General features: G+C 44.4%; 1 protein-coding gene across 1 annotated transcript in view; it reads right to left on the minus strand.

Moving 5' to 3' along the window:
- Positions 1 to 1,135: 1,135 nt before the first annotated feature.
- Positions 1,136 to 25,615, minus strand: part of pinx1 (PIN2 (TERF1) interacting telomerase inhibitor 1) — a 42,220-nt gene continuing 17,740 nt past the window's right edge. Inside the window, 2 exon segments of the mRNA XM_079525875.1 lie at positions 1,136 to 4,331; positions 4,334 to 4,892. Coding sequence (XP_079382001.1) covers positions 4,171 to 4,331; positions 4,334 to 4,892 — 720 coding nt within the window. The 3' untranslated portion in view covers positions 1,136 to 4,170.

A 25,615-nucleotide genomic window follows, 5' to 3' on the forward strand; every position in this document is an offset into this window, starting at 1 on the left:
ATCATGCCCAAGACATAAGAAAAAAGAAATAATCACCTGACTTCATATCAAAAGTAGTCTAAACATTTGTCACGTTAACCTGTTTGAGTTTATTTCATTTTAATCGTGTAAATTCACCCGCATTAAGATTGATGAGACAGAACCTTAGTTACACCTTAACCACACACATGTAGGCCTAAACCTACCAAAAAGGAACTAAATTAAGACAAAAATCCATTGAGGCCGTTAATGAAATCACATTATGAATCTGTACATTGACGGGAATGTATGCTATACATATTCTGACAGCAGCAGCAGCAGAAGGCTAGTTTCCTTTTTCCTCCTTTGACTCATAACACCCACTCTGTCTCGGAACGAACAAGACGAGCTTGTTAAGGGTCTGGTCTGTTCAGTCAAAAAGAACAGGAATTCATAACGTCATTAATCATATCGGTTAGGAGACAGGAGTCTGCTGTGAATTCCATTTATGAGTGCATTTCCGTTTGGGCCATACTTCTCTCTATTGATACATAGGAGTGTCGCAAACAGTTCATGCAAGAGACGGAATGACGTTCATCGTTTAGCCAGTTGTTGATTACCGATTTATACTTCATATGACAGACCCAAAAATAATTTAAAAAAAATAGCAGATCACACACAGATCAACGCGTGCAACTCCATCGTACGACAGTTTAAATCCAGCAATCTACTGTCTACGAATCCTCAGAATAAGTTCAGTAATCATTTGTAAAAAAAAACAATTTGCATTTCTTCTTCTTCTCACGATTTTGTAACCCATTTTTCACCTGTGTCAATTATCTAATGTGATCCTGGGCTCTACACACCCTCCGCCAACCTGGGGAGAGCAACGGACTTGAACTCATGCTTCCTTCATGCATGTCCAAGTCGCTCCTTTACACCTGACAGGGGGGAGTTTCCCTGGTTGGACGTAGCGCGTGGAAGGGACACGTTATTCCAACCAGTTCCTTTCCCCTCCATCAGGCCGCAGGCGCCCCGGCTGGCCAGGGGGAGGCAGTTTAGAGAACAGGAATACAGCATGTTTTTTGTGAGGGTACCTACCCTAGGGGACACGGGGAGAACAATTTGCATTTCTTCTTGCAATCAGCACAATTAAATTACATGGAAGAAACACACATATGCATAATGTTGATTTATTAAAAGAGGACTTTTCTGATTGAACGGCAACTGAATAACTACTCGTCAAGTTTTCTTAAGAATCATTTCCGAATCATGTTCCGTTTGTTAACAGTTTAGATTTATGTCATACTGAAATGTGTCACCAAAATCAACACAAACGAGGTATAATTCATGTGAATCACATGCATATAAGGTTTCTGTTGTTCCAAAAGCAGAGGTCACACACACACCTATAAATGCTGGCTAGATAATGCAATTAAAAGGATGCTATGATTTAAAGCTCCAGTCCAGGATGTATTGCAATTAATACATTGATATTTTATGCCGTCTGTGTGGTGGAGTACGCTAGTAGTAAAATTGGCCCACACTAGCTATATTTGGAGACCGGTGGGGTCTGGGGACCCCTTATGGGTTGTACACTCTCAGAGTTAAATTAACTTTGATTTTACAATATACATTGGAGTCTGAGATAGAAATGCCATTAAATGGGGTTCCGTAGCCTAATTCATGATAAACTGAAATTAAAGGTAGGTTGAGAATCACTGCTAGAGCCGTAACAATCTTCTCTTATGGGAGTCTCTGGCATCTCTCTTCAAATGGGGGTCCGCGGACGAATAATGCACATTTGGAGGTCCTTGTCATGAAACAGTCTGGGAATCACTGCTCTGTACGATTGAGAAATGACTGGATGCATCTTTCCTGGAGTGCCAGCTGTGGCAATGGATGGCAGTGACTAAAATCACATCACAATTATTGTCTCCACCAGGCCGAAGGCATGGGGAGAGAGTATGTTTTGCACTCCGTCCGTGTGTGTGTCCGTCCGTGTGTCCGTGTGTGTGTCCTTCCGTCCGTCCGTTACCAGCTAATCTCCGGCACCGTTAACCCGGTCGATGCCACACTTTGCACACACACTCCCTGGATGCCAACGATGAACCTCTGCCCCACATTTTCCAGAACGGCCTGTTATAGCGCCACCATGAGGCAGCTTTTCACATGTTTTACCTAAAACTGCACCGATCTGCGTGAAACGTTGCATGCACACTCCCTAGAGGCCAAGGACAAACCGTTGACCTGCATTTTCCGCATCTGCCTTTTATAGCGCCACCAGGAGGCCGACTTTTGTAAAACACATTTTTTGATATTACTCCTCCAGATTCTGTCCAAAAATCTCACAAATCGTTACACACTATCTCTATGGTCATGTGCTCAAGTCGGATCTGTCCGATATTTCATATTCCATCCTAATTGGCTATAATTAGCTTTCACAGTTTGCAAGATTGCCCCGTTTTGAACAAAAGCCTCAAATCATGAACGCAGCATGCAATTTACGTGAAATCTTTCACACATTTTCTTACTAGGCTGAGGAATATATCCCACCCTTTTCACATTGGCCTGTTATAGCGCCACCAACAGGTTGATTTTTGCAAAACACATTTTTGGAACAAAATGCCTCAAAAACATGTTTATATTAATCCTAAACATTTTGCCAAACATCTCACACAGTCCTATCCTCCTGGTGGAGACCTGTGCCCAGAAGGGCACTTTTTCTAGTTTATATAATCAAATGCTCAAATCATCACGTATAAGTAAATCGGATGTTTGCATACTTTCCCATTTAAATATTGATATACCTGGTCATTGGATTACTAAACAAGGAAGTGAACGGTGTGCGCGCACAAAACAGGTTTGGCGGGGCTGCTGAGCAAGGCATTGCCGAGCAATGGGGCCTGTTTCCCAAAAAAAAGAAAAGATTTCTTTTAGCGAGACCGAAAGGAAAGATGATGAATTTGATGGTTTGATGGCATTCTAGAGCAAGGCAGGATCATCAGTAGTGGAGCATCAGTGCAAGAATACACTTTCTTGTACTGTTCATATCGCAAGATTCACAATAAAAAGGCTCCATTGGACTGTTTTAAAACATATTTTAACTCGAAACCCACCAAGAACATGTTTTATTTCTTTTCTGTCAGTTAGTGTTCCCCCTTGTCCACTTGCATGTTGACTGAAACCTTAAAACCTGTATATCTCATTTTCTTTTCCCAGATTGCGTTTATGATCAAAACGTTGACGTCGTGATTACAAAATTCATGCCTCGGGTGGTCCAAAAATAGTCCGCGAGGGAATCCATATGCTTTTTTGCTAACTTCCGGTTCAAGACCCGGGGTAATTTTTTCCCCTTGAATAAGGCACCGTTCCTGACAGTACATCATGGCAGTGACTGGACAGACTGGCATTCCTTCAGACATGGCAGTGAATGAGTTTAAGCATAAATGTCTGTCCATCGTACAAGCTCTGAAAGCATAGAATCACAATTCACCAACAATGACGATTTGATAAATGTTTTAGTGTTAGTTTTAATGTCACGAGATTTTAGTCGACTAAATCTACGGTTGATTTTGTCGACTAAAATGTATTTGGGCGGGCCATGATGCCGTCGTAATGACGTCGTTTTTACACTTGCTGAAAATAGCCGATCTACAAGCTCACAACGCGTCGCGACGCAATGCGAGCGACGAAATCAACACTGGAAGGAAGAGCCCGAGGAACGTTAGAGTGGACTTGCATTTGGGAGCAGCAATACTGGTGTGCAGATGTTTTATCAGAATTATTATATACTGGAAAAGGTAAAGAAAAAAAAAGTTGAAGGACACATTTTTCTTTTCTTTTTTCTTTTCAACCCAGGTTCATGTTTTAGGTTGTTATTAGAGAAAGTAAAAGGTGAGTGTTTTTCATTTGCTGCTTTCTTTCATTTTAACGATTTTAGCTATGTTTGATGGGGCGGCGGGGGGCATTCGAACACGTGGCTAAATATGTATTTTTATAAATACAAATGTAGCCACGTGTTCGAACAAAAGAAAGCAGCAAATGAAAAAAACTCTCTCTAATAACCCAAACCATGAAGCTTGGTTGAAAAAAACAAACTTGTCCTTTAAATTGTGGCCTAAAGGTGGTTGCACACTGGACGCGTTTTTCGGAAAACCGATGGAGAAACGCCGCTAGAAATCCGAAAAACGCGCTCGGTGTGTGGGGACCTTAATTGTTCTTTTTCTCTTTCTTGTGCTTTTTGGACTTCTTCTCTACCTCCTCCTGAGCCACTACTAGAACCTCACTGTCCACCTGTTCTCTGTGCTTCTTCTTCTTCTTCTTTTTGTGTACAACCTCAGATTCCACGTTTAGGTTCTCCGTCGGGCCGTGTCCATCCATCGTATCCGTGTCCTTATTGCCAGCTTTATGCTTCTTTTCTTAGCAGGGGGCAGATCCTCCTCCGTGCCATTCTGCTCCAGACCAGAGGTGGAGCTGCAGTCCTCCCCATTCACGGCATCTTCTTCTTTTATCGCCTTTTTCCTCTTCTTCTTCTTCTTCTTCTCTGAACAGACACCCTCCTGATCCTCAACTCCCTCGATGATACCGAGAGTAACAGCGGTCTCTGTCATCTCGTCCTTAGCCTCGCTGTTTTTCTTCTTCTTTTTCTTCTTCGGTTCTCCCGTGCCGTCGACGTTCGTGTGTACGGCGTCGACTTCTTCGGACGAGCCCGGCGTCTCGTTGGTCTCAGGTGTGGAAGACGAGACTTCAGCCTCACCACCACAGGCCCTCTTCTTCAGCTTAGCCATCCTCTGGGCGAAATACTCCTGCATGCTGAGAGTGCTGGTCGTAGTCTTGGTGATGGACTCGACATCGTGTTCAGAGGTGGTGGTGGTGGGAGACTCATTCTTCTCCTTCTTCTCCTCCTCTAGGGAATCCCTGCTATTGTTCTCCTAGAAGACAGAAAAGATACAAATGAGAAAGGTAGCGCCACAAGGGTTCCATGTAGCGTTTAAGAGGGGCCGACACAGAAATAGACCACCAGACAATGGTGGAAGACCCCAAAGCTGAGGTGATTGTCAGTTCAAATGGCCCAGATCTGCATGAGTTTAAAAGGGGCCCAGAATAGAGCTTTCATTTAACAATGAGTGTTAAAAGATCTGCTTAAAACACATGTTATTTTTAACCACATGAACCCTAGTGAGTCCCCAAGGCATTGCGATGCATTGTGAGCTTGTAGATCATTGTGAGCTTGTAGATCAGCTGTTTTCGCTTCTGGTGTAGAGAGGAAAAAAAGGAGTGGACCAAGTATAGACCACTGGGGGACCATACATGGTCTTAGTGTTTTAACCCATTTAGGCCTGATGTCGAAATTTAAAAAATCCTGACAGTTTTCTGAAATACCCATGTTTCTATATCAGTGGAGCTCAATATTTCATGTCAAGGACCCCAAAAATGATATGTAATTGGCCACCGACCCCCATCTGAAAGCAAAGATTTGAGTAAAAAATGTTCGCTCTGAAAGAATATATATTGAAAGATTTGCGCCACATTTTCAAGATCTTTCAAAAATAGCAGATCTACAAGCTCATATGAGCTATTTTTCAATAGCTAAAGCATGACATAATGCTTAAAACACCAAAAGGGGTTCCCGTTAAGCAGATGACAAAAGCATGGGGCCACTAGCTACGCATCTACATGTAAATCACATTCATCTCCCAACATAATACAGTGCTGGAAGTGTGTGCCACACCTTCAGTTACGTGCCTGGGAAGCTGCCAGGGCACTAGGGCTACTGTTCATTCAGATTCTGTTCATTCTGTCTCTCAACTTGACTCGCTACTAGGTTCTTGAACCACTTCCATATTTTGTTTATACTTCCAAATAATAGCAGCTCTACAAGCTTAGGTTGGTTATAATATTTCCACAAATATTCAAATTTACCTCACATTACAACACACTTCCGTTTTTTAATCATAGGAAAGTTAGGAAACAAAAATAATTGCTCTCAGCAATTATTGTACATTTCTGTCTGTTCAGCGTCAGTAATATACTGGTTAGTGGCACAACTAAGTTGCAGAATGCCCTCCAAAATGAAGGGTTAATAATGACTTGGATGTTTTTTTTAATCCATGAAGTTACATTTATTGATACGCTTTACTATTTTATTTTAACACTACACATTTCTGGTAAAAATAAATAAATAAAGCGCAAAAGGGCATTAACCCATTTTGGGCAGGAACCCCTTTTGGTGTTATACTTTAGCTATTGAAAAATAGCAGATCTAAAAGCTCATAGCGCTGCACCAAGTGCCGTACTACGAGCTTGTAAATCTGCTATTTTTGAAGAATCATGAAAATGTAGCGCAAATATTTGAATATATATTCTTTCAGAGCAAACGTTTTTAACTCAAATCTTTGCTTCCAGGGAGTCCCCGGAACAACGTATTTTCAGATATAGGTCGGCGGCCAATTTCATTTCATATAATTCTAGGGGTCCTTGACATGGAATTGTTTGAGAATCACAGACACAGAAACATCTTCAGAAGGCATTTGTAGAATATCGTGCCAGGTCTAAATGAGTTAAGGGTTAAGGCACACTAACACCGATAACAGTTAGAAGTTAAAAGTGCAGTAAAATAGCAGACCTACAAGCTCGTAGCGCGCCACTCGGTGGCGCACTATGAGCTTGTAGATCTGCTATTTTTCAATAGCTAAAGCATAACATAATGCTAACACCAAAAGGGGTTCCCGCCCAAAACGGGTTAACTGTACACACCATGAACAGTTTGTCATACCGCCCCGGCGGGCCCATTTGTCTTCATTTTCCTAATGGCCTACTCAATGCATAATGATTTGTCCCGAAGAATACAGAAGCTCCTCCAGAGGATCTCTGGCTAAACAATGCCTGCCGCTCTGTGTATTGCCTTTGAGATGGCGGACAGGCATGGCATTTTTCAAACCCTAACAGATTAGAGATAAACGTGAAAAAAGCATGTTGAGGTCAATCGCCTCCTCGTTTGGCCTTTATGCGTTTACATCCAGATTACACAGATTTTGACCCCCGAAAACGACGTGAGAGAAAGTCACGCGAAAATGATGAGCTGCTGAAACAATGAGTGTGTAGACCGAGAGGTGAGTTGTGGGGTCTTTGTGATGCTGAAATGCACACCTGAGCATGCAGGTGTGCCGTCGAGCATATGGAATAATTGGCATGCATTTTCTATCTGCATTTTGGTTGTTAATGTGGTTACTTGGAGTCCAGCATGATTCTCATTTCAAGCCAGGCCTCTGGAGACTTTACGAAGAAGCCCACGATTACTCTCTGTCCATAAGAGACTAAGACACCCCTTAAGAGTCAATACTATTCTATACGGGAAAGGAAGGTACAGTCATTGTGTTGAAGACGAATACATTGATCAAATCGGTAAAAAATGCAATAGATTACCCGGTATTATTGATCAAGAAGATGGAATAATGTTCTCAGTTTTCAGAATTACTTAATATAATAGTATAAAAGTTTTAAATATTCACCAATTTTAAGTATTTCACAATGGTTTGGTTGAGAATCAGAATCTTTAGGGTAAATTCACAAATGAGTGAGGCTGAAAGACACATGGCTGGTTGTTCAAAGACCCCTAGAAAGTTCTACACTACCTTAGCCCAAAAATAGGCTTCTACTTCTAACGAGGGGGGGGGATATGGACCTTCAGGTGAGATGCCATTAAACAAAACTTTCCAACTTCCCAGAGAAAAATCTATACTCCCTGTTATTGCACAATAGCATCCTCTCTGGTCGGGAGACTGGGGATGGGGTTTAAGAGCTGACAGCGCCGAACAACATGTAACAGGGATTTGGGATGATGGCTGGGGGCCACTTTCCAACTGCCTGTGAAATTACTCTCTCGAGAGGGAGGGTAGGTAGGGGGTGAATGAGCGAGGGTAAGGAGAAGGTAAGGGCAGTGAGAGTGAGAGAAACATCCCCTTCATCAGGGAAGTGGCTGGAACCTGGTGTGTGGTTTGGTCTTCTCACAGCCTGGGGAGCTCCATTAGGCTCATCTCTGATACGACAGGGGAAGAATTGCTGTGCCGAGCATCGGCTGGACAACCAGAGCCATGTACACCAAAAAGAGTTGGCACCCCTGGAGATTCTGTTGATCTGTGCTCCGAGGTAAAATATCTCAGAGAAATTACTATTTCTGTGGTTAACGAGGTGTTTTTGTGCATTTGTTTGTTTGATTTATAAATTCATGTAACCAGCTATTTTGTTAAATGGTGCATTTATATAGCGCCTTTATCCAAGGCGCTTTACATAGCATTACATTCACCCATTCACACACACATTCATACACTGATGGCGGCGGAAACCATGCAAGGCACCAACCAGCACATCAGGAGCAATTAGGGGTTCAGAGTCTTGCTCAAGGACACTTCCACCACACTAACTCTGGGGGAGCCCAACTGGCAACCTTGCGGTTACCATCCAGCCACTCTCACCCCTGAGCCACCGCCACCCCCGTTAACTATTCCAAGTGAATTTTCAACATTTCCCCTTTTTCATTATTATGCACAAATCCTACCAGGTGCGCCAAGCATACAGTAAGCTCACGGATGCTTTTCTTCCTCTCTGGGTTAAAGACTAGTCATTCTCACTGGCCACACATGGACACTGCGTTAACACAATGTTGGCCTTGGCCGTGCATAGTATATGTGTCTTTTATATCAAAACCATGGGGTGCCTTGGACGTGTATAGGCGTCATTAGGTCTTTTTTATTGATATTAAAAAAAGTTTTTTTGTCTGCGTTTGGGGTGAGCGTGTGTGTGTGTGTGTGTGTGTGTGCCTGTGTGTGTGTGTGTGTGTGTGTGCCTGTGCCTGTGTGTGTGTCTCTGTGTGTGTGTGTGCCTGTGCGCCTGTGTGTGTGCGCCTGTGTATGTGTGTGTGTGTGTGTGTGTGTGTTTGGGGTGAGCGTGTGTGTGTGTGTGTGTGTGTGTATGTGTGTGTGTGTGTGTGTGTGTTTGGGGTGAGCGTGTGTGTGTGTGTGTGCGAGCGTGTAGTCCCGTGGACGTGTTTGTTTATTTAAGCGGTGTGTCAAGTGGCCAGTCCAGGCCTGGTTCTGGATAAGTATATCATTTGAACATCCTCTGCTAAGTAAAGCAAGCATTTTGCTACTTATACCTTTGCTTTTACAATCACATACTAGTGAGAATTAGGATTTAAAGTAAAGTAAAGACAATATTGGGTCCCCTGAAAATCCGGGAACCATTGTATTAACCTGTATAGACTTATAGCCTATACGTTGTTATATATTTAAAACCAGTAAAGTATCGGTGTCATTTTAGATAATAAAAAAGGAAGAAATAGATTTTTTTCAGAAAACCTAGGTTAGGATTTAGAAGGTCTAAATTTGTTCAAATAAACTACTAATTTGTAGGCAGCCACTCCTGTTTACCATTTGTGACTCTTTTTGATACAGACAGTCATGGCGGCAAGACTAACAGGAGGAGAGAAACTGTTTTCATTTTTTTATCCAAAATGACAGACTCTCCACATACTAGAGCAGGGGTTCTCAACCCGTGGGTCGCGACCCCTCGGGGGGTCGCCAAATTATTTTAGGGGGTCCCCAAATTATTTTCAAAATATATATATATATATATATGTTTTTTTTAATTTTATTTTCACGATTTTTCAAAAATAGCAGACCTACAAGCTCGTAGCGCGCCACTCGGTGGCGCGCTATGAGCTTGTAGATCTGCTATTTTTCAATAGCTAAATTATAACATAATGCTTAAAACACCAAAAGGGGTTCCCGCCCAAAATGGGTTAAGGTTATTGTAGCAGTCAATTTATATTGGGGGTCGGGAGGGGGCGGGGCGGGGGTCCCGAGACATTGCCAAAGCATTTCCGGGGGTCCCCGGCCAAAAACGTTGAGAACCCCTGTACTAGAGCATGTCTGAAATAAATGTCAGAGCTGAAATCAACATGTACATATGAAATAAATGAGTCCACAGAAGTGAACCTTTCAAGCCTGTTTTCTCAACTCGCTATTTTCTGCAAGACATTAATTACTCTATAAGCCATATCTCCAAAACCGGTGGGTCAAACTGAACAACCAATATGTCAATTTGAAGCTATTCCCTGCTTTCATATGACACAAAAAAACAAATGACTTAGCATTAGGTTTTCAAGTCTTTAACCAGAGAACTCTTGCATGTTGTGGTATCTGGACAGCTAAAACAACGCACGCACGCATGCACGCACGCACGCACGCACGAGTGCAGAATCCAAACACTCAAGGCATGTGTTAATGTTAGCCAAATCTGTGCCCAAACTAGAAGACTGGTCAATATGATAACCACCTCCTGTAGTCCTGTACAGTTCAAAAAGTAATTATGTCGGTTTTCATAGCGAGCCTCACGACACTAAAACCCGGAGAAGAATGGCTGCAAGAAGGAGGCAGGCAGGCCCAGACAGGGAGCACCGGGTGGTGGTGGTGGGGGAGTGAAGCAGCACCGGGTGGTGGTGGTGGTGGTGGTGGTGGGGGAGTGAAGCAGCACCGGGTGGTGGTGGTAAACACACCTATATCCAACCATTCCTGTTCCCTCCTCCTCCCACTGCTCCAAGCCCCAGAACCCCAGGAAGAGGATGCGCTCAGCGCACTGTGTGCAGCTCTGAGATAAGGCTCCTTCGGCAGAGGAGCGGTCTGGCTGGCTATCGGGGGCCCTTCCTGCTTTGCTCTCGCTCTCTCCTGGCGGGGGCTGGGGCTGGGCAGGGAACACAGGGAGGACCCACAGAGAGGTCTCGGAGAAACGAAGGGGGGGGGAGAGGTGGGAAGACATTCAACAGGCCACCTCCTTCAAGATACTCCAGTTTCTATCTCTCCCACTGCTAATGGAGCCAGTGGAGGGAGAGTGCCATGTGCAAGGTGCCAGGACATTCAGTTCATGGAGCACACAAAGGAATAGTGGGGAAGGTTCATCGCGGTGCCTGTGATCTTGCTGCAAGCCAAACAACATTGGGTTCAATTCAGTTCTACGTTGTATAAGTGTATAGGAAATCTCTTTATAAAAGCCGTCTTTTGTAAACACATATGGTTATGAGACGAGATGAACTAAGGTTGAAACATGTTAGTAAACTGAATAATGTTAATGGCATAATGCACAGCTGTACTTGAGGAAAAACCTAAATTTCAATGGTTTAACGGTCAAGTAAAGATGGTTAAAGATAGCAACACACACATAACCTTAGGAGAAAGAAACAAGTCCTGATAAACTAAGCTTTGATACTAGAAGAATTGTTGGTTCCGTTCTAGATTCTTGGAACCGGCGGCCATTTTTTGGTTCCAGTTCCGAACCGACTTTTAGGGTTCTGTAACCAATTCATTCTCAGTGTAAACACTCGTTCAATATTAGACGGGAAAAAATAACCAAAACAGTTCAACCCCAGTGGAAAAGGGCCTAAATCAAAATACACTGGCACTTGAGTAGCAATAGGTTATCTGTTCTCATTAACGAGATTAATGCGAAACGGGTATAATTGTGTAAATAAGTGGGCAATGAGAAATGATTGATAAAATTAAAACTTCATAACTGACACCACTCATTTGATTGATGTGTGTGAGTCATGTTTTAACAAAGTTTTCTCCCTTCTGGCTCCAAAACTATGGAATGCACTTCCTATTACAATCAGAAATGCAACCTCACCCCCAACCTTCCGCCGTAGTCTGAAAACCCACCTCTCCAGACTCCATCATGGCCCGTAGCACTTGCCCTAGCCCCGACATTTTTATGTAGACTTAGATAGCATTTTATGTAGACTTATAGCGTTTTTATGTAGACTTGGATAGCATTTTATGTAGACTTATAGCATTTTTATGTAGACTTAGATAGCATTTTATGTAGACTTATAGCATTTTTATGTAGACTTAGATAGCATTTTATGTAGACTTATAGCGTTTTTATGTAGACATAGCACTATAAAGTATACATGCATAGTTTCATTATATAGATATTCCACTGTTACGTTCTTAGCTTACGTATGATTCATGATAACTACTTTTTATGTATGTGATGTATTGCCATGCTTTTTGCTCTTGCTTAATGTAAATCGCTCTGGATTAAGAGCTTCTGCTAAATGCCTAAATTGGCAAAAACAATTTATGGTGGATTACTAAACCCAATGTTGCGGAACGTGAAGGTGGGTATATGAAGTAAAAACTAAAGTCTACGACTGAGGGACAAAACCTGGGAAAGACTACATGGAATGCTCGAATGTGAAGAGTTACGTTATGTCCTAATAATCAGCTTCTGAAAGAAAGAAAAAAACCAAGTCACCTCTGGGACCTACGGTATATTCATTAGCATTTGACAGAGCTCTGGTTACCCATTTATTTTCTTTAAAAAAGTGCCCGTTTGCATTACTCGCAATCTTTTTCAATAACATCCAGCCGATATTGGTTGGTTCTCTAATTGCCACGAATGTGCCTTCATTGTCCTGCCACGATAATAAATTTGGCGATAGTCGAGGTCTATGGATCAGGCCTGGATTACACAGCTGTCTCTCCCTGATGAGCAGTAGAACTCCACCGGCCCCATCCCTCATGAGGCTGACGTGGGCGGACAGGAAAACAGGTGGATACCACTCTGCTTAGGCTCCGAGAAATAACCCATTTTGACCCGAGATCAGATCCTAAAAAATGTCTTCTACATCCTGACAGTTTTCTAAAAAAGCTATGTTTCTGTGTCAGTCGTTCTTCGATTTTTCAAAAATAGCAGACCTACAAGCTCGTAGCGCGCCACTCGGTGGCGCGCTATGAGCTTGTAGATCTGCTATTTTTGAATAGCTAAAGCATTGCCTGAGGAAGGTCCCTAGTGACCGAAACGTTGCTTCATTAAATAAGACAATACTCTTGTGCCGAGCAGATACACAGTGTGCGGGTGTACCTTATTGCTTTCTTTGATGTCCACTGGCCTACGCACCTGTGCATACGCCTGATTGCTAGGTGTGCGATAGTTTTGTCCTACAGTTGAATAGCTAAAGCATAACATAATGCTTACACCAAAAGGGGTTCCCGCCCAAAATGGGATAAACATACCACTCACTTCACCATCAATTATTTTCAAGAGAAGATACATCATTCATTGACTCTGAAGCAGCGATGAAACTGGTAAAAAGGCAATATTTGATGTTACTTTCTGCAGAAATACCGAAAGTAACATGATTTACAGTAAGCAATGAACCAAAATGACAATGTGTACATAAAAATGTGCACATAATAAAATGAGAAATGTCTGAAAAGGATATTCAACAAAATAACTAAATAATGCTCGACATGGAAGGTTCGCCCACCTCAATTCTTTTTCAAAAAAAAAAAAGGCACACCATCTTAGCTTCTGTTTCGCTTCTAGAAAACAAAGTAGAGGAAAAAAAAGTAAAAAAGGAAGTTGGCGTTGAGAAATTGCACTTTGCTCCTGGATGCAGGAACGTTTATCATACAGTAACAAATGAAGACAAGATTATGCATGCGGCATCACTGCCCTGTGCTTGTTTAACCCATTTTGGGCGGGAACCCCTGTTGGTGTTACTGTTAGCATTATGTTATGCTTTAGCTATTGAAAAATAGCAGATCTACAAGCTCGTAGCGCGCCACCGAGTGGCGCGCTACGAGCTTGTAGGTCTGCTATCTTTGAAAAGTCGTGAAAATGTGGGGCAAATCTTTGAATATATATTTCAGAGCGAACATTTTTAACTAAAATACTGGCTTCTGGGGGGTCCCTGGAACAACATATTTTGAGATGGGGGTCCGTGGCCCAATAGAGATAATTCTGGGGGTCCTTGACATGAAAAAGGTTGAACACCACTGACATAGAAACATGGGTTTTTCAGAAACATTTTAGGATTTAGAAGCCTTTTTTTTAAATCGACCTCAGTCCAAAAAGGGTTAACATTGCAAGTGCTTGCCGACAATGCCCCCCAAGAGCATAAAGGTACCCACACCCTCCCCCCCCCCCCAATCTCCTCACCAAAGAAAGAAGATACAGCGATTATTTTCCCCAGACGTGATTTATTAAGTTAAAGAGTCAGTGATTAAACGGGAGGTGCTGTGGCCGTAAACACAAGCCAAGGGGGCTGGATGGAAATCTTTGGGCAGTTAACTGCACCAGGCGGTAATTACCCCTGGCCCTGTGCATTCTAGCGCAGTCCTGTAACTAAGAGACAGACGCTCTCCTTTTCCGCCACTAATCTGTAAGTGTCAGCGAGCTTGGCACGGCCTGCAGGGAGCCGTCCAGAGCTGCCAGGGAGGTAGATAGTAGGTGTGTGTGTGTGCGCACACACACACACACACACACACACACACGGCTCCGCAGGTGGGGGGTGGTGGTGGTGGTTGTGTCACTTGGCGGGTCCCTTTATCCCATTTTGACCGGGGAACGATTCTACAAATGTCTTCTAAATCCTGACAGTTTTCTGTTTCTATGTCAGTCGTTTTCAAACATTTTCATGTCAAGGACCCCCAAGTGGCCGCCGACCCCATCTGAAAATATGTTGCTCCAGGGACCACCCCGAGTGCCGTAGCGCTATGAGCTTGTAGATCTGCTATTTTTCAATGGCTAAAGTATAACATAATGCTTAAAACACCAAAAGGGGTTCCCGCCTAAAATGGGTTATTTTCGGCGGCAGCGACAATGGTGCCCTGTCAACGGACACGCTTCTCCGAGAGGCGCAGCTTTTGTTTGAGGCAATTAGATGTTATCCGAGAGTGAATTAGAGTTCCTGGGTTTCACAACAAACAAGGTGCCCATGCAGCACGAGTGCATTTTTTTTTAGGCCCGTTCCAAGACAGTCGTGCCAGACGCTTCGCTCAACAATGCACGTTTTCCACCGCGACTTCTCTCAACAGATGCATAAGTTGGCGGCCAATTTAGCTGAAAATAAAACCACAATTTTGGTGCAATGTTTTTGCCAACTATATAATGTCATAGGGGAATTCGAACCTTCAGGAAAGTAAGGTTAACCCATTTTGGGCGGGAACCCCTTTTGGTGTTTTAAACATTGCGTTATAATTTAGCTATTGAAAAATAGCAGATCTACAAGCTCATAGCGCGCGAGTGGCGCGCTACGAGCTTGTAGGTCTGCTATTTTTTTTAAATCGTGAAAATGTGGCGCAAATCCTGACAGAAAACTGTCAGGATTTAGACGACATTTTATAAATTTCGACGTCAGGTCTAAATGGGTTCAAATATGGCCATTTCATACAGCACAAACTTTAGCAAATTCCACATTCCAGCTAGTTTCTTGACCCACCAGCAGATATTCAACACCGTATAAGCCTTGGTAGCACTGACTGACTCGTGAGACCTGTAACATCGTTAATTAGCATATTTTCGTAAAAAGAAAAGACACTTTGCTTTTTTTTGCGCCGCTGTCAGCAAAGTTTCACTGCATGCTCCGACTCCGCCCACTGACTCCCTGGCGCCCTGCTGCCGCATCTGCCGAACACGCCAAGCCCCCAATGTGCATCGCCCCTGCCCCATATTCCTTAACGCATTCAGACCTGAGGACGATTCTACAAATATCTTCTAAATCACGACGGTTTTCTGAAAAACCTATGTTTCTATGTCAGTGGTGCTCACACTATTTCATGTCAGGGACCCCCAGAATTATCTGTATTTGGCTGCAGGACCCCCATCTGAAAATATGTTGTTTTCAGGGACCCCTCTCCCAGAAGCAAAGATTTGAGTTAAAAGCGTTCGCTCTGAAAGAATATATATTCAAAGATTTGCGGCAGATTTTCCGCAATTTAAAAAAAATAGCAAGCTCTACAAGCTCGAGCTATGAGCTTGTAGATCTACGATTTTTCAATAGCTAAAGTATAACAACATAACGCTTAAAAACACCAAAAGGGTGTTCCCGCCCAGAGCGGGTTAAGATGGTTGCGCCGGGGGAGCCGGCGCTGACGTGCGATCCTTCATGTGGACGAGGCGTGGGCAGGAAGAACCCGCAACAGGTGCCACCCGATGAGGCTCGGTCCTGGACCCTTTGTGCCCCGAAGAGGAGTGGGAGTGAGAGAGGCTGCAGGGGTCACGGCGACCCGGGGAGCGCAGTGCACCGTGCGCCCCGTTGCCTGTCTGGGACTTTCAGGATGTCAAAACCCAGAAAATCGCAAATCAAAGAATCTATTATCACCGCTACACTTTTTGAGCACAGTACTGGTATTAAATTAGCTGCTACTGAACCATTATTATGAATCATTATTTATGATTTTTTTTTTATTTAGAAACACAAGAATGTACTGCCTTTCAGAGTGAACTGCTTTGATTTATTCCCTCCGGGAAATCAACAGGGAATTCCCGCTAATTCAGTGATGGGCTTTTGCCAAACAAACATTTATTTACCAGATTTGTCTCTCGACACTGATGAAGGCTGGATAGCCGAAAACGTTTTGTGTATTATTCACTATGCAAGAATAAAAACTAAAGCAGTTCTTGGTGTGTGTGCGACCCCATCACCGTTATTTCTATTGCATGATTTGACCGGGTAACGCACCATGAGTCAGAGCGCGGTGGTCACAAAGAAAACCAATTTGTCTCTTTGAGCATTAGATAAAATACTCCAAGCTCACATCTATCCATTAATTAAATACCGTACTGTTAAGTCAGAGAGGCTTATTGTCGGTATGGGCCAGGGTGTGTGGGAGTCTATCCCCGTTTCAATGCGCTAGACCTCTGGGAGATGGAATGCTGAGGTGGAGAAGAGCGCAACACCTACCATCAGCTCCCAGTACTTACAACACCTACTATCAGCTCCCAGTACTTACAACACCTACCATCAGCTCCCAGTACTTACAACACCTACCATCAGCTCCCAGTACTTACAACACCTACCATCAGCTCCCAGTACTTACAACACCTACCATCAGCTCCCAGTACTTACAACACCTACCATCAGCTCCCAGTACTTACAACACCTACCATCAGCTCCCAGTACTTACAACACCTACCATCAGCTCCCAGTACTTACAACACCTACCATCAGCTCCCAGTACTTACAACACCTACCATCAGCTCCCAGTACTTACAACACCTACCATCAGCTCCCAGTACTTACAACACCTACCATCAGCTCCCAGTACTTAGAGCACAACATCAAGCCGTGCTACTCGTACGCAGAGTTGATGGTGCCCGGGATCGAACCCACGACCTTACGGTCGAAAGGCTTCCATTAATCTATCCATTAATTTGGTGGTTCTCAATTCTCAAACATTTTCATGCCAATGAATCCCCAAATTGATGTGTATTTTGGCTGTGGACGCAATGTGGCTTTTTCTTTTTTTAAAGATTTGTTTTTTGCTTTTCTGCCTTTATTGATAAGTGATGATAGACAGGAAAGAGGGAGAGAGAGAGAAGGGGAGAGACACGCAGCAAAGGTCGTCATGAACGGGACTCGAACACGCGACACTCTGTCAGGCCAGAGCCTATATGTGGCAGCATGCGCCTGGACCGCTAGGCCAGCGGGCGCCCCGTTGTGCCTTTTTCAAAATATGTTTTGATCTACAAGGTTGGAATGCATCGCATAGTGATGTGCTTGTAGATAACTATTTTCAATTCAAGCCCAAGTATAAAATATGACAAAAATATGACAACAAAAAAAAAGATGTCAAAAATGCTCTTTCTGATCAAGAAAAATGTTCTTGCATGATCAGTGACCATGATGACCATGTTAAAAACTACAGTTGTGAGAGATTAACCATTTCCCCACACAGCTCAAAAAAAAAAGAGGCAGAAATATAGCGGGCAAAAAATATATATAACCGTGGGGCTTTCGGTGTTTCCACCTTTCACATGAGCTGGTGGCTTTAAAAAATGAGTAACTTTTGTTGATGTATGAATCGGCTGGGAGTCTATTTATCAGCGGGCCCTCTGCGGTCGCCCGCTCGGGTCCCTCAAGTCACACGCCGCGTCGCTCCCCTTTGACTGATTAATTAGCCAATCAGGGGACATTTTTCACTGGGCGGCAGGATGGTTTATCCCGTTCTGGGCGGGAAACCCCTTTGTGTTTTTAAGCGTTATGTTATATTTTTAGCTATTGAAAAAATAGCAAATCTACAAGCTCATAGAGCGGCACCGAGTGCCGCGCTACGAGCTTGTAGATCTGCTTTTTTTTTATCGTGAAAATGTGGCACAAATCTTTGAATATATTTTCTTTCAAGCGAGCGTTTTTACTGAAATCATTGCTTCCGGGGGCGTCCCTGGAACAACATATTTTCAGATGGAGGTCCACAGCCAAATACAGATAATTATGGGGGTCCTTGACATGAAATATTGAGCACCACTGAATTGATATAGAAACATAGGGTATTTCAGAAAACTGTCATGATTACTGTTGTGTAATGTTCATGTTATTTTCCATATGGGTATGTCAAATATATTATCTGAGTTACTGTATACCCTGAAATCTTGAATAAACAAAACTGTGAAAAAAGAAAAAAAAAAGAACGGTCATGATTTAGAAGACATATTTTTAAATTTCGATGTCGGGCCTAAATGGGTTATTTCAGCTAATGCCGGGGCTTTCTAGCCAAGGCCCGTTGGAGCCTCGTCGGCTCTTTCGGCCTGCCTGAGTGGCCGGGCAGAGGGGCCAGGGAGATAAATCAAGCCGGGCTGGCCCTCCCTGTGGCTCCCCCTAACTAAACCCCCTGAGGGGGGGGCACAGAGAACTGGGGGTGGTGGTGAGGGGAGGGGAGGGGGACACAGGACGGCCAGGGGCACTGCTCGCCCGCCGATAAGCACAGGGAGCACAGGGCTGCCAAAGTGCCTTCATTTAACCCACTTAGACCTGAGGACGATTCTACAAAAAATGGCTTCTAAATCCTGCCAGTTGAAAAACCTTATGTTTCTGTATCACTCAAACTATTTCATGTCAAGGACCCCAAAAATTTTATGTAATTGGCCGCCGACCCCCATCTAAAAATGTGTTTTTCCAAGGACCCCCCAGAAGCAAAGATTTTACTTAAAAACATTCACTGTGACAGGATATGTATTCAAAGATTTGCGGACCCGAGGACGATTCTACAAAATGTCTTCTAAATCCTGACAGTTTTCTGAAAAACCCATGTTTCTATGTCAGTGGTTCTCAACCTTTTTCATGTCAAGGACCTCCAAAAATATATTTAATTGGCCACCGACCCCATCTGAAAATATGTTGTTCCAGAGAACACCCCAAAAGCAAAGATTCGAGTTAAAAACGTTCACTCTGAATGAATATATATTCAAAGATTCACTACATTTTCACAGATTTTTCAAAAATAGCAGACCTACAAGCTCGTAGCTTGTAGGTCTGCTAAATTAAAACACCAAAAAGGGGGTTCCCGTTCAGAAGGGGTTAAAAGTGGCCGGGGCCTTTTTGATATCTCAGCAGAGGGAGCCTGTCATTTGTCTTGCCATGAGTAATTGTGTTCAGGGGCAGCAGGAGGAGGCAGGAGACGGAGGGAGGAGGCAGGAGACGGAGGGAGCTCGCGGGCGTGGGACGGGTGATGGATAACGGAGACGACTGCAGATGGACAGGTGCTCCACCACAGCTCCACAACACTCGCTGGTCAAGGAGGGTAAATAATGGTCTCGAGTATAGATTTTCAGGCGGCTACAGGAGGGGATTGATGGGGTTTACGGTTAATTATTGCTGGTCATGCCGTTAGCTTGATTCATATATAACTAACAAATGTTTTTTTCTACCATGTAAATTTCAGGCATTTTTTATGTCAGATAGTTAATGGACGGGAACCCCTTTTGGTGTTTTAACTAAGCATTAAGTTATATTTTAGCTATTGAAAAATAGCAGACCTACAAGCTCATAACGAGCTTGTAGGTCTGCTATTTTTGAAAAAATGCGGCACAAATCTTTGAATATATATGAGCAAACGTTTTTTTTATTTCAACGTCAGGCCTAAATGGGTTAACAAATACTATATTTTTATAATATATGAACAATCCACTATCAGATTTGAACCCTGGATAACTTTGATAATCACCATAATCATGGTTTACACTGTGAGGCTGTTGATGCAGTCGAGGGGAGAAAATAAATGATGGCTGTTCCACTTAACACAGACAACACTTTGGTCTTTGGTGTGCAACATACGAGTGATGCCTGTGTGTGTGTGTGTGTGTGTGTGTGTGTGTGTGTGTGTGTGTGTGCGTGTGCCTGTGCTCCAGGGAGCGTTGTAAGCAGCGATAAGGGGCTAGCAGGAAGCACATCTCTATGGAGGAAGGAAAACCCCAGCAGAGGGGGGGGCTCTTGGAAGTGCAGGCAGGGGAGACAGCAGTAGGCGGTGGGTGGGACGGTGGGACAGGGGGAGTGGGTGGGACGGTGGGACAGGGGGAGTGGGTGGGACGGTGGGACAGGGGGAGTGGGTGGGGCGGTGGGACAGGGGGAGTGGGTGGGACAGTGGGACAGGGGGAGTGGGTGGGACGGTGGGACAGGGGGAGTGGGTGGGACGGTGGGACAGGGGGAGTGGGTGGGACGGTGGGACAGGGGGAGTGGGTGGGACAGGGGGAGTGGGTGGGACGGTGGGACAGAAGGGGAGGAAGGAGTACAGTTTTAGAGAAGCTGATCCAGAGTTCCAGACTACCTTGACTGTCAGGGTGCAGAACATGCAACAGGCAACAGTATGTGCACCACGCTATAGCCTGGCATGGTCAGACTAATATCACTGCCCACCTACGTATGGCCTCACTCTATGCTCCTCCTGCACACCCCTAACCCAAAGTAGATATTCTGTATTTTAGCCGTGACGTGAGCGCCCCCTCCAGAGATACTTCCGGGTCCTACTTTTGTGTCGCTTTTGTGTCCCCATATAGTTATACTGTGACGCTCCGTCGGACTAAATCCGAGACGAAAACAACCACGAAAGTCTCATTTTAGCGCTTTCCTCGCAACAACAAAGCTGCTGCTCTCCCAAATCTGGCTGTGACAGGCCGTCTGCCCCACACGGAATACTATCGCCATTTTATTTCATTGTGTAACTAAATCCTCATTAATTGCAAACTAGATTCAACATACTCAACAATACTCTAAATATGCCCCCGAAATATTGTACTGAGCAAATGGACTGTTACCACCTTCAATAATAATGATAATAATAGTCTTTATTGTCTCCACATCATATATTTTCTTTGTCATGGACAATTGTACAAAACATTAATAATTCCACTCGAGTTGGAAGCATTAACCCTCAATGGCTTCCTTTCTGAAAAATAACGTCATTGTAAAAAGATTCACGCGTTTAGATATTCTATTTACAATGAGATGCGGACGGGAGATGGTGCCACTTGGACCCGGACGTAACGTAGCACTACAAAATGACGTCGGACTTAAATACTGAATAGACAAAATTCAGAAACGGGTCTCATGGTCACAGCAAACGTATTTCCTGTAGGCGGAGACGACATATCTGAGGTGTAAACAGGCACATCTTCTACTACATTGAATGGTAGAGTGACTGATGTTAGTCTGCTCAAACGTTACTCTTTTACCTGCTTTTTACTAACACTAACTTTACAAAGATGCCCAGAACATTGGGATGAACCCGTGTAGTTTATGGCTGCTCCAACAGTAGTGGCAACATTCAACAGAAAAACGGAACGTCAAAAAAATACACTGCGGTAGCTGAGACCAGAGCCATAGCCTAATGGTTGAGACGAAGCAGTGAAAGGTCCTGAAAGATATTCCACACGTGACGTGGGGATGATCGTAAATGTCACGATAGGAGCGTAAACGCTGTTGTGAATCTGGCCCATAGACACTAACTTACACCCTCAACTACAAGCACAACGCACACACATCCATCTTGGATACGGGACATGGGCCACTGAGGCCAGGTATGCACTATGCACGGCCCGGACGGTCTGGGGCACCTAGGCTGCTGAGCCAGCCTGACGGCGTGCCGCGGGTTCGACTCCCGATCTCGACGGCCTTTGCCGCGTGTCTTCCCCTTATCTCTCTCCCCATTTCCTGTCAGTATACTGTCATCCTATCAATAAAGGCATAAAACGCCAAAAAATATATTTAAAAAAAAAGAATGGTATGCACGGCTCTTCCCGACTTTAACACATTCCCTGCTGTTCACGCTATTCCCGACATTTTATATGATTTATTCGCCGTTTTTTGATAACTTTTAAGACATACATGGCTTCTGTCGGACAACCCGGTGACGTCAAGCGTTTGGATCACGTGACCGGGAAAAAAAAGAGAACAACCTGGTGTCACTATTTTGGCCACGTCATTATAGGCAAGGATGTTCAAAATGTTTTAATTCGGTTAATGTAACAGCATACACGCCATTATGCTTTCTATTCACTACAGAGATATTCACAGGACACGGAAAGACTAGAGCAGGGGTTCTCAACCCGTGGGTCGCGACACACAGGTTTTATTTATTTCCAACTGAATGGCTGGAAAATGGAAATTAAGAGTTTACATAGTACACATTGTACATGCATACATTTCCTTAATGATTATATCTTGTTTCAGTATTAATTTATGATATATTTTCTCTATTATTAAAGGACCACTTCACCACTTTTCAACCTACCTTCATAAAATTGGTCGTCACTAATGTTAATGATAAAATGCCACAATAATTTTCTACTCAGTCTGTCTGTGTCTCATAGGAGGGCTGTGGGCAGTTCAGAAACCCGTCCACCAGTCACATCATCGTTAGGCAGATATTACTTTGAAATAGATATTTAGATTTTTTTTTATCGTGAATACAATGACTTCCATTTTCGCATTGCAACTTTTCAGGAATAGAAAACCTGCAGTTTCTATATTAGCTTGGATTCCCCATCGATGATGTCACTGGAAGACTGTTTCTGAACTGCCCACAGTCCTCCTATGAGACACAGACAGACTGAGTAGAAAATAATTGTGGTGTTTTATCATGAACATTAGTTAGGACCAATTATATGAAGATAGGTTGAAAAGTGGTGAAGCAGTCCTTTTTTTATTGGGGTGGGGAGGGGGTCGAGATACATGGCCAAAGCATTTCCGGGGGTCCCCCAGCCAAAAACGTTGAGAACCCCTGGACTAGAGCATGGCTGGTCAATGAGCCACTCTACCCAGCAGCCTGAGGACCCCTGGACTAGACCTGGAGGCCCTCAGGGACCGAGAACGACCACAACCTGGTCAATGAGCCACTGTACCCAGCAGCCTGAGGACCCCTGGACTAGACCTGGAGGCCCTCAGGGACCACGCCTAGGACTGCTTCATCTTCCACTACGCCGTGGACCTGGCGCCCGAGAACGACCACAACCTGGTCAATGAGCCACTCTACCCACAGCAGCCTGAGGACCCCTGGACTAGACCTGGAGGCCCTCAGGGACCACGCCTAGGACTGCTTCATCTTCCACGACGTGGACCTGGCGCCCGAGAACGACCACAACCTGGTCAATGAGCCACTCTACCCACAGCAGCCTGAGGACCCCTGGACTAGACCTGGAGGCCCTCAGGGACCACGCCATCTTCCACAACGTGGACCTGGTGCCCGAGAACGACCACAACCTGGTCAATGAGCCACTCTACCCACAGCAGCATGAGAACCCCTGGACTAGACCTGGAGGCCCTCAGGGACCACGCCTGGGACCTCTTCATCGTCCACGACGCCATGGACCTGGTGCCCGAGAACGACCACAACCTGGTCAATGAGCCACTCTACCCAGCAGCCTGAGGACCCCTGGACTAGACCTGGAGGCCATCAGGGACCGAGAACGACCACAACCTGGTCAATGAGCCACATCTACCCAGCAGCCTGAGGACCCCTGGACTAGACCTGGAGGCCCTCAGGGACCGAGAACGACCACAACCTGGTCAATGAGCCACTCTACCCAGCAGCCTGAGGACCCCTGGACTAGACCTGGAGGCCATCAGGGACCGAGAACGACCACAACCTGGTCAATGAGCCACATCTACCCAGCAGCCTGAGGACCCCTGGACTAGACCCGGAGGCCCTCAGGGACCACGCCTGGGGACCGCTTCATCGTCCACGACGTGGACCTGGCGCCCGAGAACGACCACAACCTGGTCAATGAGCCACTGTACCCAGCAGCCTGAGGACCCCTGGACTAGACCTGGAGGCCCTCAGGGACCACGCCTGGGACCTCTTCATCGTCCACAACGTGGACCTGGCGCCCGAGAACGACCACAACCTGGTCAATGAGCCACTCTACCCACAGCAGCCTGGGATGTTCCTAGACCTTAACCACAAGGCCTCGCGGGACGCCACTGTAATTGTGTTGAGTGATTTCGATATGGTCAATGGTGTCCCTCCTGGCCGAGGAATAACAACCCATAACAAAACGATTAGAGGAAAAAATGACACAAAAAAAAAAAAGATGGCATGTATTGCTTGCATTTCCAATGTTAATCAGCTGGGGAGCAGCAGCCATTGTGATGCAATTGCTGAGTCTCACAGGAGAAAAACACTGGCTTTTTCAGGGCAATTTATGGATTTTAAAGATGCCAATTTCTTCAAACAAAAGGCATGAGATAAAAATGCAAGCCTGCGCAAAGGGGGGTTTACACTTTGTAGTGTATCCGCATTAAAAAGGCAACATCTATGGTTGCTTAATCAGCGTCATAAAGAGGACCAGAAATTTAAATGGTAAAATGATTTGTTAACAAAAGAGGTAAATCATTGATATTTATACTGAAAGAGAAGGGTGTTCCAATAGACGTTTGATTCCCCAATTCTTTCATATGGACTACATTTTCATCACACACACACACACACACACACACACACACACACACACACACACACACACACACACACACACACACACACACACACACACACACACACACACACACACACACACACACACACACACACACACACACACACACACACACACACACACACACACACACACACACACACACACACACACACACACACACACACACACACACACACACCTAATTGAATACCTTTGTCTGTGCATTATATAATGGTGACATCTATAATCACCATCTACACGCCATAATGTTGGGCTTCATGTTTCAGCTTTCAGCTGCTCTCTGTATTCTCCCATAACAAACACAGGTACTAGGCAACACTTCTTTTACAAATCCAATGGCACATACAAATCTCTGAGAGCCGTTGTTACTAGGGCTGTGAATCTTTGGGTGTCCCACGATTCGATTTCAATTCTTGGGGTCACGATTCGATTAAACTCGATTCTCAATCCAAAAACGAAAATTTGAAAGCATTTTTTTTCCAGATTCAAAATGATTCTCTATTCAAAATGATTCTCGATATACTACAATACAATACAGCTGTGCTGAACTGAAGTGACTAGTACTGACTACAGTAACTTGAAAATGACATGATGACATGATGTTTACTGTGATTAGGGTAAGCTTACATTTCATATCACAAACACCATGTAGTGAAAACTCCTGTAACTGTAACCAAACTGTAAAAAAACAGGAATCGTGATTCTCGAATCGATCACTCACACATTAAATCAAGTGATTTTAAATAATTACCAAAGCAAGTACATATGACTGTCTTCTAAGTTATTATATGAGAACAAGCGTTCTCGGCGGTGGCTCAGGGGTAGAGTGGCCGGATGGTAACCGCAAGGTTGCCAGTTCGAACCCTGTGGGCTCCCCCAGAGT

The sequence above is a fragment of the Electrona antarctica genome, assembly GCF_951216825.1.
Source record: "Electrona antarctica genome assembly, chromosome: 17".
Classification (NCBI taxonomy): Eukaryota; Metazoa; Chordata; class Actinopteri; order Myctophiformes; family Myctophidae; genus Electrona; species Electrona antarctica.